Source organism: Coffea eugenioides, chromosome 11 (assembly GCF_003713205.1).
Source record: "Coffea eugenioides isolate CCC68of chromosome 11, Ceug_1.0, whole genome shotgun sequence".
In the NCBI taxonomy this organism is placed as follows: domain Eukaryota; kingdom Viridiplantae; phylum Streptophyta; class Magnoliopsida; order Gentianales; family Rubiaceae; genus Coffea; species Coffea eugenioides.
Genome location: NC_040045.1, coordinates 45,146,378 through 45,157,890, shown reverse-complemented (window position 1 = coordinate 45,157,890; position 11,513 = coordinate 45,146,378). Strand labels below are relative to the sequence as shown.

At 36.8% G+C, this 11,513-nt stretch overlaps 1 protein-coding gene across 2 annotated transcripts; it reads left to right on the top strand.

Moving 5' to 3' along the window:
* The first annotated feature begins 6,388 nt into the window (after positions 1 to 6,388).
* Positions 6,389 to 10,907, top strand: LOC113754037 (probable BOI-related E3 ubiquitin-protein ligase 3). Of its 2 annotated transcripts, none has more exons than XM_027298352.1 (5): positions 6,389 to 6,675; positions 6,775 to 6,831; positions 7,512 to 7,689; positions 8,978 to 9,339; positions 10,166 to 10,907. In XM_027298352.1, the coding sequence occupies exons 3-5, from the start codon at positions 7,584 to 7,586 to the stop codon at positions 10,700 to 10,702; spliced, it is 1,005 nt and encodes a 334-aa protein (XP_027154153.1). In that variant the 5' UTR covers positions 6,389 to 6,675; positions 6,775 to 6,831; positions 7,512 to 7,583; the 3' UTR covers positions 10,703 to 10,907. The 2 variants fall into 2 exon arrangements, with proteins under 2 accessions (XP_027154153.1, XP_027154152.1); XM_027298351.1 differs by having other exon boundaries at positions 7,508 to 7,689.
* Positions 10,908 to 11,513: the final 606 nt, after the last annotated feature.

The window sequence follows — 11,513 nt, the reverse complement described above, 5'->3', positions numbered from 1 at the left end:
CTTGATCTGGCTCCCTGCATATGTTCCCACCATCTCCAAAAGTTCCATGTATAGTCTTGAATGCCGTCCCATGCAACAGGGAATATTGCCCAGGCCATCTCTCTTGCTTTGCAATGAAGTAATGCATGTTCAATAGTTTCTTGCTCTTCCCCACAGCACTTGCAAGTCGGATCACCCTTGCCCGTCCTTCTAAAGATTTCCTCATTAGTTGGAAGGATGCAATGGAGACATTTCCACAAAAAGTGCTTAATTTTGTGTTTGATGTTTAGTCCCCAAATCTGGTTCCATACCTTAGAACGTTCTTTGTTTGTGCTGGAGTTAACATGCGCCTTTTTCTTCTCATTGGTCTCTTTGATTCGCTCTTTGGCCCTAGCATAACCAGATTTAGTAGAATAGCAGCCATTTGCTGTATATTTCCATTTGAACCTATCCTTTTTGTGGAATATACTGAGAGGAATTGCCATGATTGCCTCTGCCTCCTCCTTTGCGAAAAGTCCTTGAATAATGTCCTTGTTCCATTGCCTCCCTTTAATCAGATTGCTAACCTTGCTCAGTTGGTAGCCATTTGGTTTGGGAGTAGAGATTCTTCCACTTTTTGACCCCTCTACCCATCTGTCTTCCCAGATTTCGACCGTGGATCCATCCCCAATTTGCTTCCACATCCCACTTTCCAACAATTCTAATGAGCTGTGTAAACTTTGCCAAATCCAGGATGCCCCAGCCTTTACCTTAGACTCAAAGATATTTGAGTTAGGGAAGTACCTGCTTTTCATGACTTTGCTAACTAACAAGTTGGGCCATGTAAGGATTCGCCAAACTTGTTTGGCTAGCAAAGCTTCATTGTAGCATAACAGGTCCCTAAACCCAAGCCCACCATTCTCCTTCCTCTCGGCTATATCAGTCCACTTCTTCCAATGCATCCTTTTTTCCCCTTCGTCATTTCCCCACCAGAATCTGGCCATTAACCCACTTAGCTCTTTACACAAGCTTTTGGATAATCTGAAAACAGACATGGCATAAGATGGGAGAGCAGTAGCCACTGCTTTTATCAAGACCTCTTTCCCTGCATTACTTAAGAGTTTCCCTTTCCAACTCTGGGTTTTAGTCATCATATTTTCTTTAATAAACCTGAACACACTGTTTTTGGTCCTTCCCACAACTAAGGGTAACCCCAGATACTTCCCTTGTGTAACATGTTGGATTCCACCTAACCTTTGTAAAACCTCCTCTTTCTCTCTGCTGCCTGTATTTTTACTGAAGAAGACCGCAGACTTGTTGATGTTGATTTGTTGCCCTGATGCTTTCCCATAGGCCTCAAGTATTTCTTTTATATTTCCTGCTTCATCACCATTAGCTTTACAAAAGATAAGTGAGTCGTCAGCAAAAAAGAGATGAGAAACTTTGGGGCCTTGTCTTGCAATCTTGACTCCTGTGATTTGTTTGTTACGCACAGCTTTGTTAAGAAGGTTAGAGAGCCCTTCAGCACAAAACAAAAAAAGATACGGAGATAGGGGATCTCCCTGCCTAATCCCTCTCGAAGGCCTAACATACCCTCTCTTAACACCATTAACGTTAAAGGAGTAAGACACCGAGGACAGACAACCATGCATCCATCTAATCCACAGAGGGGCAAACCCCATCTTACAAAGTATGGCATAAAGAAAATTCCATTCTACTCTATCATATGCTTTGGAGAGATCAAGTTTAATGGCCATGTACCCCTCTTTCCCCTCTCTTTTTGACTTCAGCCAGTGCATGTATTCATGTGCTACCATGACATTGTCCAGGATTTGCCTATTTGGGACAAAAGCAGCTTGGGAGTAACTAATGCAGGAGTTAAGACAAGGTTTGAGTCTGTTCACCAAAACCTTAGAGATGATTTTGTAAAAAACATTACACAGACTAATAGGCCTAAAGTGAACCAGGTTGAGGGGGTTGTCTATTTTAGGAATAAGGGTGACTAGGGTCTCATTGATAGCTTTCGGAAGGCCACCAGTGTGAAAAAAGCTTCGAATAACATTCACTACATCTATTTTAATAATATCCCAATATCTTTGAAAGAAAATTGGAGACATACCGTCTGGCCCAGGAGATTTGTTGGAGTGCATGGAGAACACAGCACTCCTGATTTCCTTCTCAGTGACAGGTCTGGTAAGTTGCAGGTTCATCTGCTCAGTGATAGTCTTAGGAATACCATTTAATATCTCATCAAATTCTGATGGCTTCGAGGATGTGAACAACTTGCTGTAAAATTGAGCAATTTCCTCCCCAATCTCATCCTCAGTTGCACACCATCCTCCCTGTTCCTTCTCCAGTCTGGAAATTCTGTTCCTTTTCCTTCTACCCTTCACGACAGCATGAAAATAGGCTGTGTTCTTGTCCCCATTTTGAAGCCAATTGATTATTGCCCTTTGGTTCCAATAAAGTTCCTCTTGCTTGTAGGCATCAGACAATTGTTTCCTAAGCATCCTAATGGTTTCTTTATTATCACTACCATGTCTGGTCCTCAAAGCTTGAATCTCTTCTTTGATCTTTTTGATTTCTATCCTGCTATTTAACCTCAACGTTCTGCTCCAAGCTGAGAGGGACATCCTACATTGCTTTATCTTCCTGCTGATTCGCATACCTCTGGACCCCACTTGATTTTTGCCCCACGCCTCTTGGATTAAGCCTTCTACTTCCCTAAATTGTAGCCATCTGGGATCAAAGTGAAATCTCCTTTTTGGCTTCCTAATTCTAGGTTCTGTCTCCAGCAGGATGATGTTGTGATCAGAGGCTTCAACCTCAATATGAGTTACTCTTGCATCTTTAAAAACCTCACACCAATCAGCACTTGCAAGAGCTCTGTCCAATCTCTGTTTAATTTCGCCCTCACCCTCCCACAGGTTACTCCAAGTCCAAGGTAGACCCTCAAACCCGCACCCAACTTGGGCTACCCTTTTTCTGACTCTGTGCTCCGTTTCCTGCTTTATTGTTGTGTTGGGTTAATGGGTCCGTTCCATATTTGATATTTCCCCCTCCCAAATTTCGTGCCCAAATTACCCTTGACCTAAGCAAGTTCAGCAAGACGTTTGAACATTGAAAGGATGCTTATGGTCACCAATTTTTTGGCATATTGCAAAAAGTTACTCAGAAAAAATAGAAAACTATCCTCCAAACGCCAAAAAAAAAAAAAAAACTCATATAGGCAATAATGTATATCGAATCACGATTAGATACATAATACATACGTATAATTTGAATTTCAAATTTAAATTCAAATTAATTATTATGTTTCCAACACAGTGATAATATGCACATTATTCGTATGTAATAAATTAATAAAAAAAATAAAAAGAAAATTCCTAGTTAGTAGTTTTGGAACGAACTTGTTGCACTTTGGCATGCCTAAAATGTTGTATGCACAAGGATAAAGAAATTTGGATAAGCAATAACTAGATGTGGTGCTATAATAACTGTATGTGGTGCTATCATATATTCTTCACAAAATAGAATATGAATCAATGCGGGGAACTAGCGCAAAGTAAAGTAAACAAAATTGTTGGGAAGATTTATCTAAGTCTAATTTTGGAAGTCAACGACACCAACAGTTTCCTCGTTGATAAGGAATGTTGCACTTTCTCCACTAGAAATTTGGGAGATGCAAATGTAGTTTTAGACACCGATATTTAGTCTATGTACCAAATTGGTCCTGAATATTTCAATCAAAATAAATGTAGCCTCCAACGTTTATGATATTAGGCATATTTAGAACAATTGACAAAAATTCAGTATTAACTAACAGTCAAAATCTAAATGCCATCAGTCAACAATTTAGGCTTTGTATTTTAGGTCCCTAATATTTGGAAATTAAATCATTATAGTCTCATAAAATCTGAATAGCAGTATCGAGACTTTTAGAATGAAGCGAAACGCAAATTATAATAAAATTATATAAGATGGGTAATAAGAATTCCAGTTAAACTTCTTTTTCTTCTTTTTTTTTTATTCCATTGCATTTGTCATTCCATTAATTTCTAATATACTTCTTCTCTTTTGCATAATTAGTCTCAAATTTGGTATAATATCTGTAATTATTATTAAATAATTAGCTGATAATAATTTCTATCATTTCTTTTACCTTTTAGTGATAATCAAACGATTTACTTAAATCATTTTAGAATGTGAAAAATATATATTATAAGTAAATTAAGTTGATCCTTTTTTTTTTACTTTTGTATTCATTGGGTTGTCAATTGAATTTGAAATGAAGTTTATATATTTTATAAGATTATTAGAATTACTCATAAATATCAACGTACATGAATACCAAACTAAATATTGAAACTTTAGATTTTAACAGTTAGGAAGACAACAAGAAACAAAAAGAAGTGTTTTGAAAAGTTCCTAAAAGCAATTCATATCGGTACTCACCTTGATTATATTTTATAATCACAACTTCTAACTACAGCAATTTGAGGCCTATATCCACAAGTCATGCAAGAATTTGTGTAGTAGTCATGATAATAAACTTTTACATTAAAACTAGAATTTCCCTTTTATATTTGAGTAAATTTATTTTGTATGTTACTTGCATATTGTCATCTAATCGTAACTTATTCAACAAGAAGATACTCCTTGGGGTTAATATAATGATTATTTTTTAGGTAAAGTGTTTTCATGAAATTTTTGTAGGAATTTAGGAATACATTTTTAATAGATTGAATTCAAATGACATTTTATTTTATCTTAAAATTCCTAATTATGACTACTTGAGATTCAAGGGACCATATTGATCGAAAGTTCAAACACTGGGGACTAAAAATGTAAAGTCAAAACTTTTGACTAACACTAATTTAGTTTTGACCGTTAGTTATTACTATTTTTCCGTTAATTGTTCTAAATTTGCCCAAAATTAGAAATTGTGGGAACTAAATTTGTTTTGACTAAAACTTTAGAAACTAGTTTAGCACGCAACCAAAATATTAAGGATCAAATTTGCAATTATCTCTTTAAGTGCAGCAATCGATATGCTTATTCAAAAGTTGTGCGTGCAGCATTTAGAAAACAGGAGTGATTAGTGCCGTGTGCGGCATTCCTTTCACACAAATCATTCAGGAGTAATGAAGGACTATAATACATAATCAATTTACGGTCGTTGCTTATACATTTCAACCATTATGGTAGTGCCATCATGCATGCAGTGGAAGAAACCTACTACTCATTTAAGCAAATTAATCTTGTTTAGAAATCAAGAACCTGGAGTTGAAATACAACCTAGGTGACGAATAAAGAAGGCATATATGTCAAGAAAAACCATTTCATTTTTAAACCAAAACTGACTTCCAATGGAAAGATTTTCAGCATCAAAATCCCACCGAAAGCTGGAAATTTGTCAATCCGAATACTTGTCCAAGGACTACGTCCATATTTCTAGATGGAAATACGTTCCACCGTGCAAATGTTATGGTGACTCATGATTTGTGGGTCTTCAATGCGCATCCGATTCTTTCTTGAAATTATTAGGTTGTGATTGGAAGCATAACTCATGGTTGTTGATTATGATAATCAAAACTCCATCATTTGGCGCAAGTAGGACAGCCTCTACCTACTTTATTTGAATTGCAAATTAGGCTCTCACACTAGTAATTTTTCTTTCTTTCTTTCTGAAGAATCAAGTGTTGACAGCTTAAATACGTCTCCCAAGTCCCAAGTCCCAAGTCCCAAGTCCCAAGTCCCAACACAACATTTTCATTTCCTAGTCAACCTTTTCACCAAAAAAGAAAATTAATACTTACAAAGCAGCAAGGGTCAGTATAGTCATATTGAATTGCAAAATTTCCGACCATATCTTGGTAGAGGTGGTGGTGGGAAAAACCGGAGGGGTAGATTGGAATGACAATTAATAATAGCAACAACAGGGTGCTGAGTCAGGCTGAGGGAGGGGAAGACAATGAATAATGAGAGAGAGAGAGAATGAATCAATATGCATCCAAAAGAACGGAAAAAAAAAAAGGGATTGCTAACTACCAGAAAAAAAAAGAAAAGAACAAAATCTACCAGGAAAATGAAGAAAGTTTTATCAATTTTTAGGGGAGCATCATTTTAATTTTTACCTCTCAATAATGAAAGAGATTTATATTTTAAATATTTTAAATTATTTATTTCATAATTTAATGACGAATCTAATTGAAGACATGATAATTAAAATGGTCGGTAGAATATTAATCATAATAAAAAAAAGAAGAATAGGAGGAGAAGATGAGTAGTCAGTGATAGCAAGCGTTAGCGTGATTCCAGAAGATTTAATTCGGTGAATGCGTGCATCGAAAATTTATCATATATGCCCTGCCGCAACGTGCCTCCTCAGCTCTTGGGCCCGCTCCACAACGCTCCACGCCCCCCCCCTCCGTTTCTTTTCTTCTTCTTCTTCATATTCCTGTTCGTCCTCACATTTCCCGTAAATAATTACTAGTATTTATTTATCATCCATTTTCTTTTTCATGTATATTCCTGATCCCATCTATTTCTCCATCTCTTCTTTCTCCAATAAATGATAAAACCATTCTGATTCCATTCCCCCATCGGTTACTCTCATCCTTTTCTCTTCATCTCCGCTCTCCCTTTCCTCATTTATTTTACAGCATATATTTCTCTAGTTCCAGAACGCCCTTTTCTCTGTGGTTTTGTCTTGGGGTATGCTCCTTCTGATTATTGCATTGCTTTTTCTTTTTTTTTTCAAGTGGGTTCTTTTTTATTTTTCATTTTCTGAAATGTGCTGATTGGATTCTGCAGGATTGATTTTGAGTGGGATTGAATTCCTTGTTGGCTCTCCCCAAAGGTGACTTCCAGGTAGTTTTTTTTTGAAAGAACCCTCCTCTATTTAATCTGCGAGAAGTAGCCAAAACAGATAATGAATAGATCTTTTAACCACTGCGGAGCTTTGTAATATTTCTTTCTTAATATTTCTGAAGATCAACGTTTTCCGTTTCCTATCCATTTTCTGTTGAAAAAGTTGTGATTTGATTAGAATAAATTGGCCTTTGGTTTTCATGATTTTATCTGAAGAAAGGATTTGCTACAAATGAACCATTTTGTTGTCTTGTAGTGTTTAAATTAGTTTCGGTTCCGTTTTGTATATTTTATTGTACTAGTATATTGTATGATGACTGGAAAAAAGCGGCTGTGGAGAGAACCTTAAAAGGAAAAAAAAAAAAAGAGAGAAAAGATCTTTAACTGCTGAGTTTGTTGCATGCATATGATCTAGATGTAAATGTAGTGATGCCATGGGGAATTCCAGGTTTTGCCATTTTTTAAGCTCATCTGATGAGATGGGTGATGTGCTTGTATAGAAAATGGGGCACTGACAATGGCAGTTTTCTCGGGAATTTGATTTGTTGCCTGACTTTTTGCTCTATAAATTTGTTGTTGTGGAAAATGTGCTGCCAGAGAAGTTTAATCAGCATTCTATTTGCTGCAACTTAATCAGCATTCTGTATAGCATTAGTTATTTTTTCTTTTTCTGCAGGTAGATTATTGCTGGTCATCATAAATTTTGTTTAGTCGAAAGAGCATCCTGGTGAATTACTTGTTGGTCCTAAAAAATGTTTGAAGAAAATAATGGTAACTCATCACTACCAGTTTTTATTGATGAGAGTCGTGTTCAGTTCCCTGCTACTGCAGCAAATCAGCTACAGCTATTTGGAAACTGTGAGTTTCTGTTTATGTGACTGGCAAAGTATGACAGTTTGTGCAGTTTGCCTACTCTTTTGACTGCAAAATGACTTGATGCCATGTTGATTTTTTACCTGGATTCACATGATTTTAGTAATTCCCTGGTAACCCCCCCCCCCCCCCCCCCGGGGGTGGGGGGGGGGGCGTGTTGATGGACTTTTATATATTTAGTTGTTTGTTGTTGTTGACTTTGTTTATTCAATTGTTTCTACGTGGAGTATATAATGGATGTAGACAGTATCTCAAACTTCTGAGCTTTCACTTGCATGTGGCTTGTTGAAGTTAGCATGATATTTGCCTTAAGATACTCTTTTTTTTTTTTTTCAATTTTCTTGTAGCCAGTGAGTAAATTAGATATTTGTTGTGTATTGGTGGTTTGATGTATTTAATGTCCTCTAGAAAAAACACAACTATTGTTTTTCTTTCTTGCTATTTTGGTTCTTAATGTCTATATAAATCCTCAATATCTCTCTGCAAAGTTGTCATTAGCCTTTTTCAGTTTGTGCAAAACTGTTATTTTTTGGATCTTGTCTGTGAAGTTAATGGTGGTGTTGTCTCACTGTCAGTCCTGGACTTCTGTTTTTTTTTTTAAATTTGTCTTTAGTAATTAGATGAACCATCTTCATCAATGTGAAGCATGTTTCTGTGAAGAAATACTGCCACATATAGCATGTCTGGTAGTTTATTTAGGCATTGGCAAGAACTGGTTGGCTAATAATTGCCTTGTAACCGATATTCATAAGCATTAATTAGACAAGTTGACTTGCCAACTAATTATTGAATTTGGTAAATCATCAAAGTAAATGGTCTCTGATGGCTTCTACTTCTGCATAGCTTGCCAGTATTCCCATATTAGTTACTATCATGTAGTAGACTTAGTTGTAAGTGAAAAAGAAGCCAATAACATATTAATCGTCTTGGAGAACTTTCTTGGAATATCAAGGCGGGGCACACCAAAGCTATTCCAGTTAGATACTAAAATTTGTTTATAGGAGAAGAAAATGTAGGTTACTGCATAACTGATCATAGATAAGAGTTCTCTTTTGGATACCTTGTGCTCAAGAATCGTATTAACTATGACCTATGACAACAAGGAGAGTTTGAAAATTCCCTCTTCCATGTAGCTCTATTACTGTTTCAATGGTTGTTTTGTGCTACATATCTTCTTGTAAGTATAGTTGTTGATCACCTTCTATAACGTTTTGGTCTTATGACTCTTAAATAAATTCTGACGAGCATTTTACATTTTGTCTTTGTGTGACAGTGTCCTATGGATTTAATGCTGATCCAGTAAATTATTTTGGAAATGAGCATAATGCTACCCTTCTTCGGCCTAATAAACGAAGCCGGGAAGCAGAAGCAATTGCAAGTCAGCAGAAGCTTCACATTTCTTTGAATAACAACATTTATCATGATGAAGTGGATCGAAAGGCACGCATTCCTAACCAGAATCCTGTATCAACTGGTTTAAGGTTATCATATGATGATGAAGAACGTAATTCTTCTGTAACCTCAGCAAGTGGAAGTATGACAGCAGCATCATCAATTATCTGGTCAGCTGGTGACAGTATCAGAACTGAACTTGACCGGCAGAAAGAAGAACTTGATCAGTATATTAAAGCTCAGGTATTATTGGACTCCTCCTCTGCACAGGCAACTGTCTGTTTCAGTTAATGAAATAGGTTAAAATGCTTAGGCTTTTGCTATTCCCCTATGCTGGATAGTTTAATGACCTTATATTCTCGCTTTTACATTGAATTTCTCAGCATCATTGTTTGGCTACTCGGTCTACATTTCACTTTTCTTACATTTTGGTTTTTTAAATTTTGATGGACTCCACCACTTTCAACTGAAAGTTTACTTGATCCAGTCCTAGTTTTGTAGCCAGCATGTGTTGTTTCTGTATAATCATTCTGTCCAGAATGCGGGAATCATCTTGGTGAATTACATATGGATTCTGAATACTTTATCATATCTAGTTTTGACAGGGGCAGAGAGGGATAGCTATTATTGGAGACAAAATTTAGTTAATCCATATTTTGAGCATCCCAGGTTGTAGTAAGTGAAGAACCATAAATGACCATGGCAGTTTGTGAAGTGCCTCTCTCTTTTGTTTGTTTTTCTTTGTTGGAGAGGAATAGTATTTGCATTTTAATTCAACAATTTGATCAGGTTTCTGGTAAAGTTTTTACCCAGTTAATTATCAAAGACGCAATATGCGGTCATTTGTGGCCTATGTGGAAAAACCTGATGATGGATTTGGGAGGAAAAGTTTGTTTAAGACGCTGAGTATTTCTTTACTTTGTTGTGTGTTAATTTTTATCATGCTAGCATGATGCCTTAAAAATATCATTAGCCCTCGTTAACTTGTTTATTCATTTGGATTCTTTACTCTCTTGCATTCAGTATATGTGGATGTATTATTTACGCATGCTTTTTTCTTTTTGTGCAGGAGGAATATCTTGCCAAAGGAGTAAGGGACATGAAGAAGAGACACATGGCTTCCTTTTTAAGTGCCATAGAGAAAGGTGTCAGTAAGAAGTTACAAGAGAAAGATATCGAGTTAGAGAACATCAATCGCAAGAACAGGGAACTGGCTGAGAGAATGAAACAAGTCGCAACTGAAGCTCAACAATGGTGCTATAGGGCCAAGTACAATGAGTCAGTCGTCAATATCTTGAAAGCCAACCTTCAACAAGCCCTGCAAGGTGCTGCTGACCAAGGGAAAGAAGGGTTTGGTGACAGTGACAATGACGATGCAGCCTCTTGCATAGATCCAAACTACCACCTCAGTGTTCCCGGTGGGTCTGGAAAGTCTACTGCAGCGAAAGGGAACACGATTTGCAGGACATGCAAAGCGAAGGAGGTGTCTGTTCTATTGATGCCTTGTAGACACCTCTGCTTATGTAAAGATTGTGAAGGATTAGTTAATGTTTGTCCTGTATGTCAACTGATTACAACTGCTAGTGTCCAGGTGTACTTGGCTTGAAAATATCCAATAAAAGACCTTAACAGTGAGAAACCATGCAGTGACATCGTGGGACCTGTGATAGAGTTTGGTATTTCCAATCGATACTTTCATGAAGATTATGCCAATGTTGGCCTCTTTTTAACTTTCCAATGCACACTTGAATAGTGGAAAATTATCTACTAACGCTGCCCCGCTCATGATGCAGTTTGGCATTTCCGATCCATATGAAAGTGTGCATCAATTTTGGCCTTGAATTTCCTGGCTAAATTCTTGAACTTTCTCAAACTCCTCAATAAACTATCTGGTGTTGTATGGATGAGCATCCTTTGTTGTGGGATCAAAGGATTTCCATCTGACACTGATCCCGTCCGGTTGAGTCTCATCATGAAACGGGCAGATTTGGGAATGGTTACTAACTATTTCCCGTCCAATTGAGTCTCATCCTTTTGTTTTGGTTGGTTTAGCTCTAATATTCACGTTCATATGCTGTTGTTCCTTTGGAAGCAACCTCTGTCTCAGCCTGATGCAAGATAAATCAATGTTAATGAGAATTCCTGTCTTACGTGCTATTCTTGCTTTTGAATTTCACGAGTGACGACCGAGGAGCAGGAAAGTTTGAAAGAAAAACTTTTACCGTTTAATTGAAGGGATTAAATTTCAGAGTATCTATCCTCAAATTAAAAACTGGCAAAAAATAAAATTAAATGAAATAAAGTTTTCAGTTTCACACACCCGTATCAAGTCAGAACAAAATTCTATTGCATCTCGGAGCTCAGACTGCAACTCAAGGATTTGTAATATTCCTCCTTAAAAGAAAAACAGAAAATTT

What these genes read in the sequence shown, in the direction of transcription:
- LOC113754037 (XM_027298352.1), top strand. Translation starts at nt 7,584, where the DNA reads ATGTTTGAAGAAAATAATGGTAACTCATCACTACCAGTTTTTATTGAT. An exon ending in GCTACAGCTATTTGGAAACT is followed by an intron (nt 7,690 to 8,977) that starts GTGAGTTTCTGT and finishes TTTGTGTGACAG; the next exon opens with TGTCCTATGGATTTAATGCT. An exon ending in ATCAGTATATTAAAGCTCAG is followed by an intron (nt 9,340 to 10,165) that starts GTATTATTGGAC and finishes CTTTTTGTGCAG; the next exon opens with GAGGAATATCTTGCCAAAGG.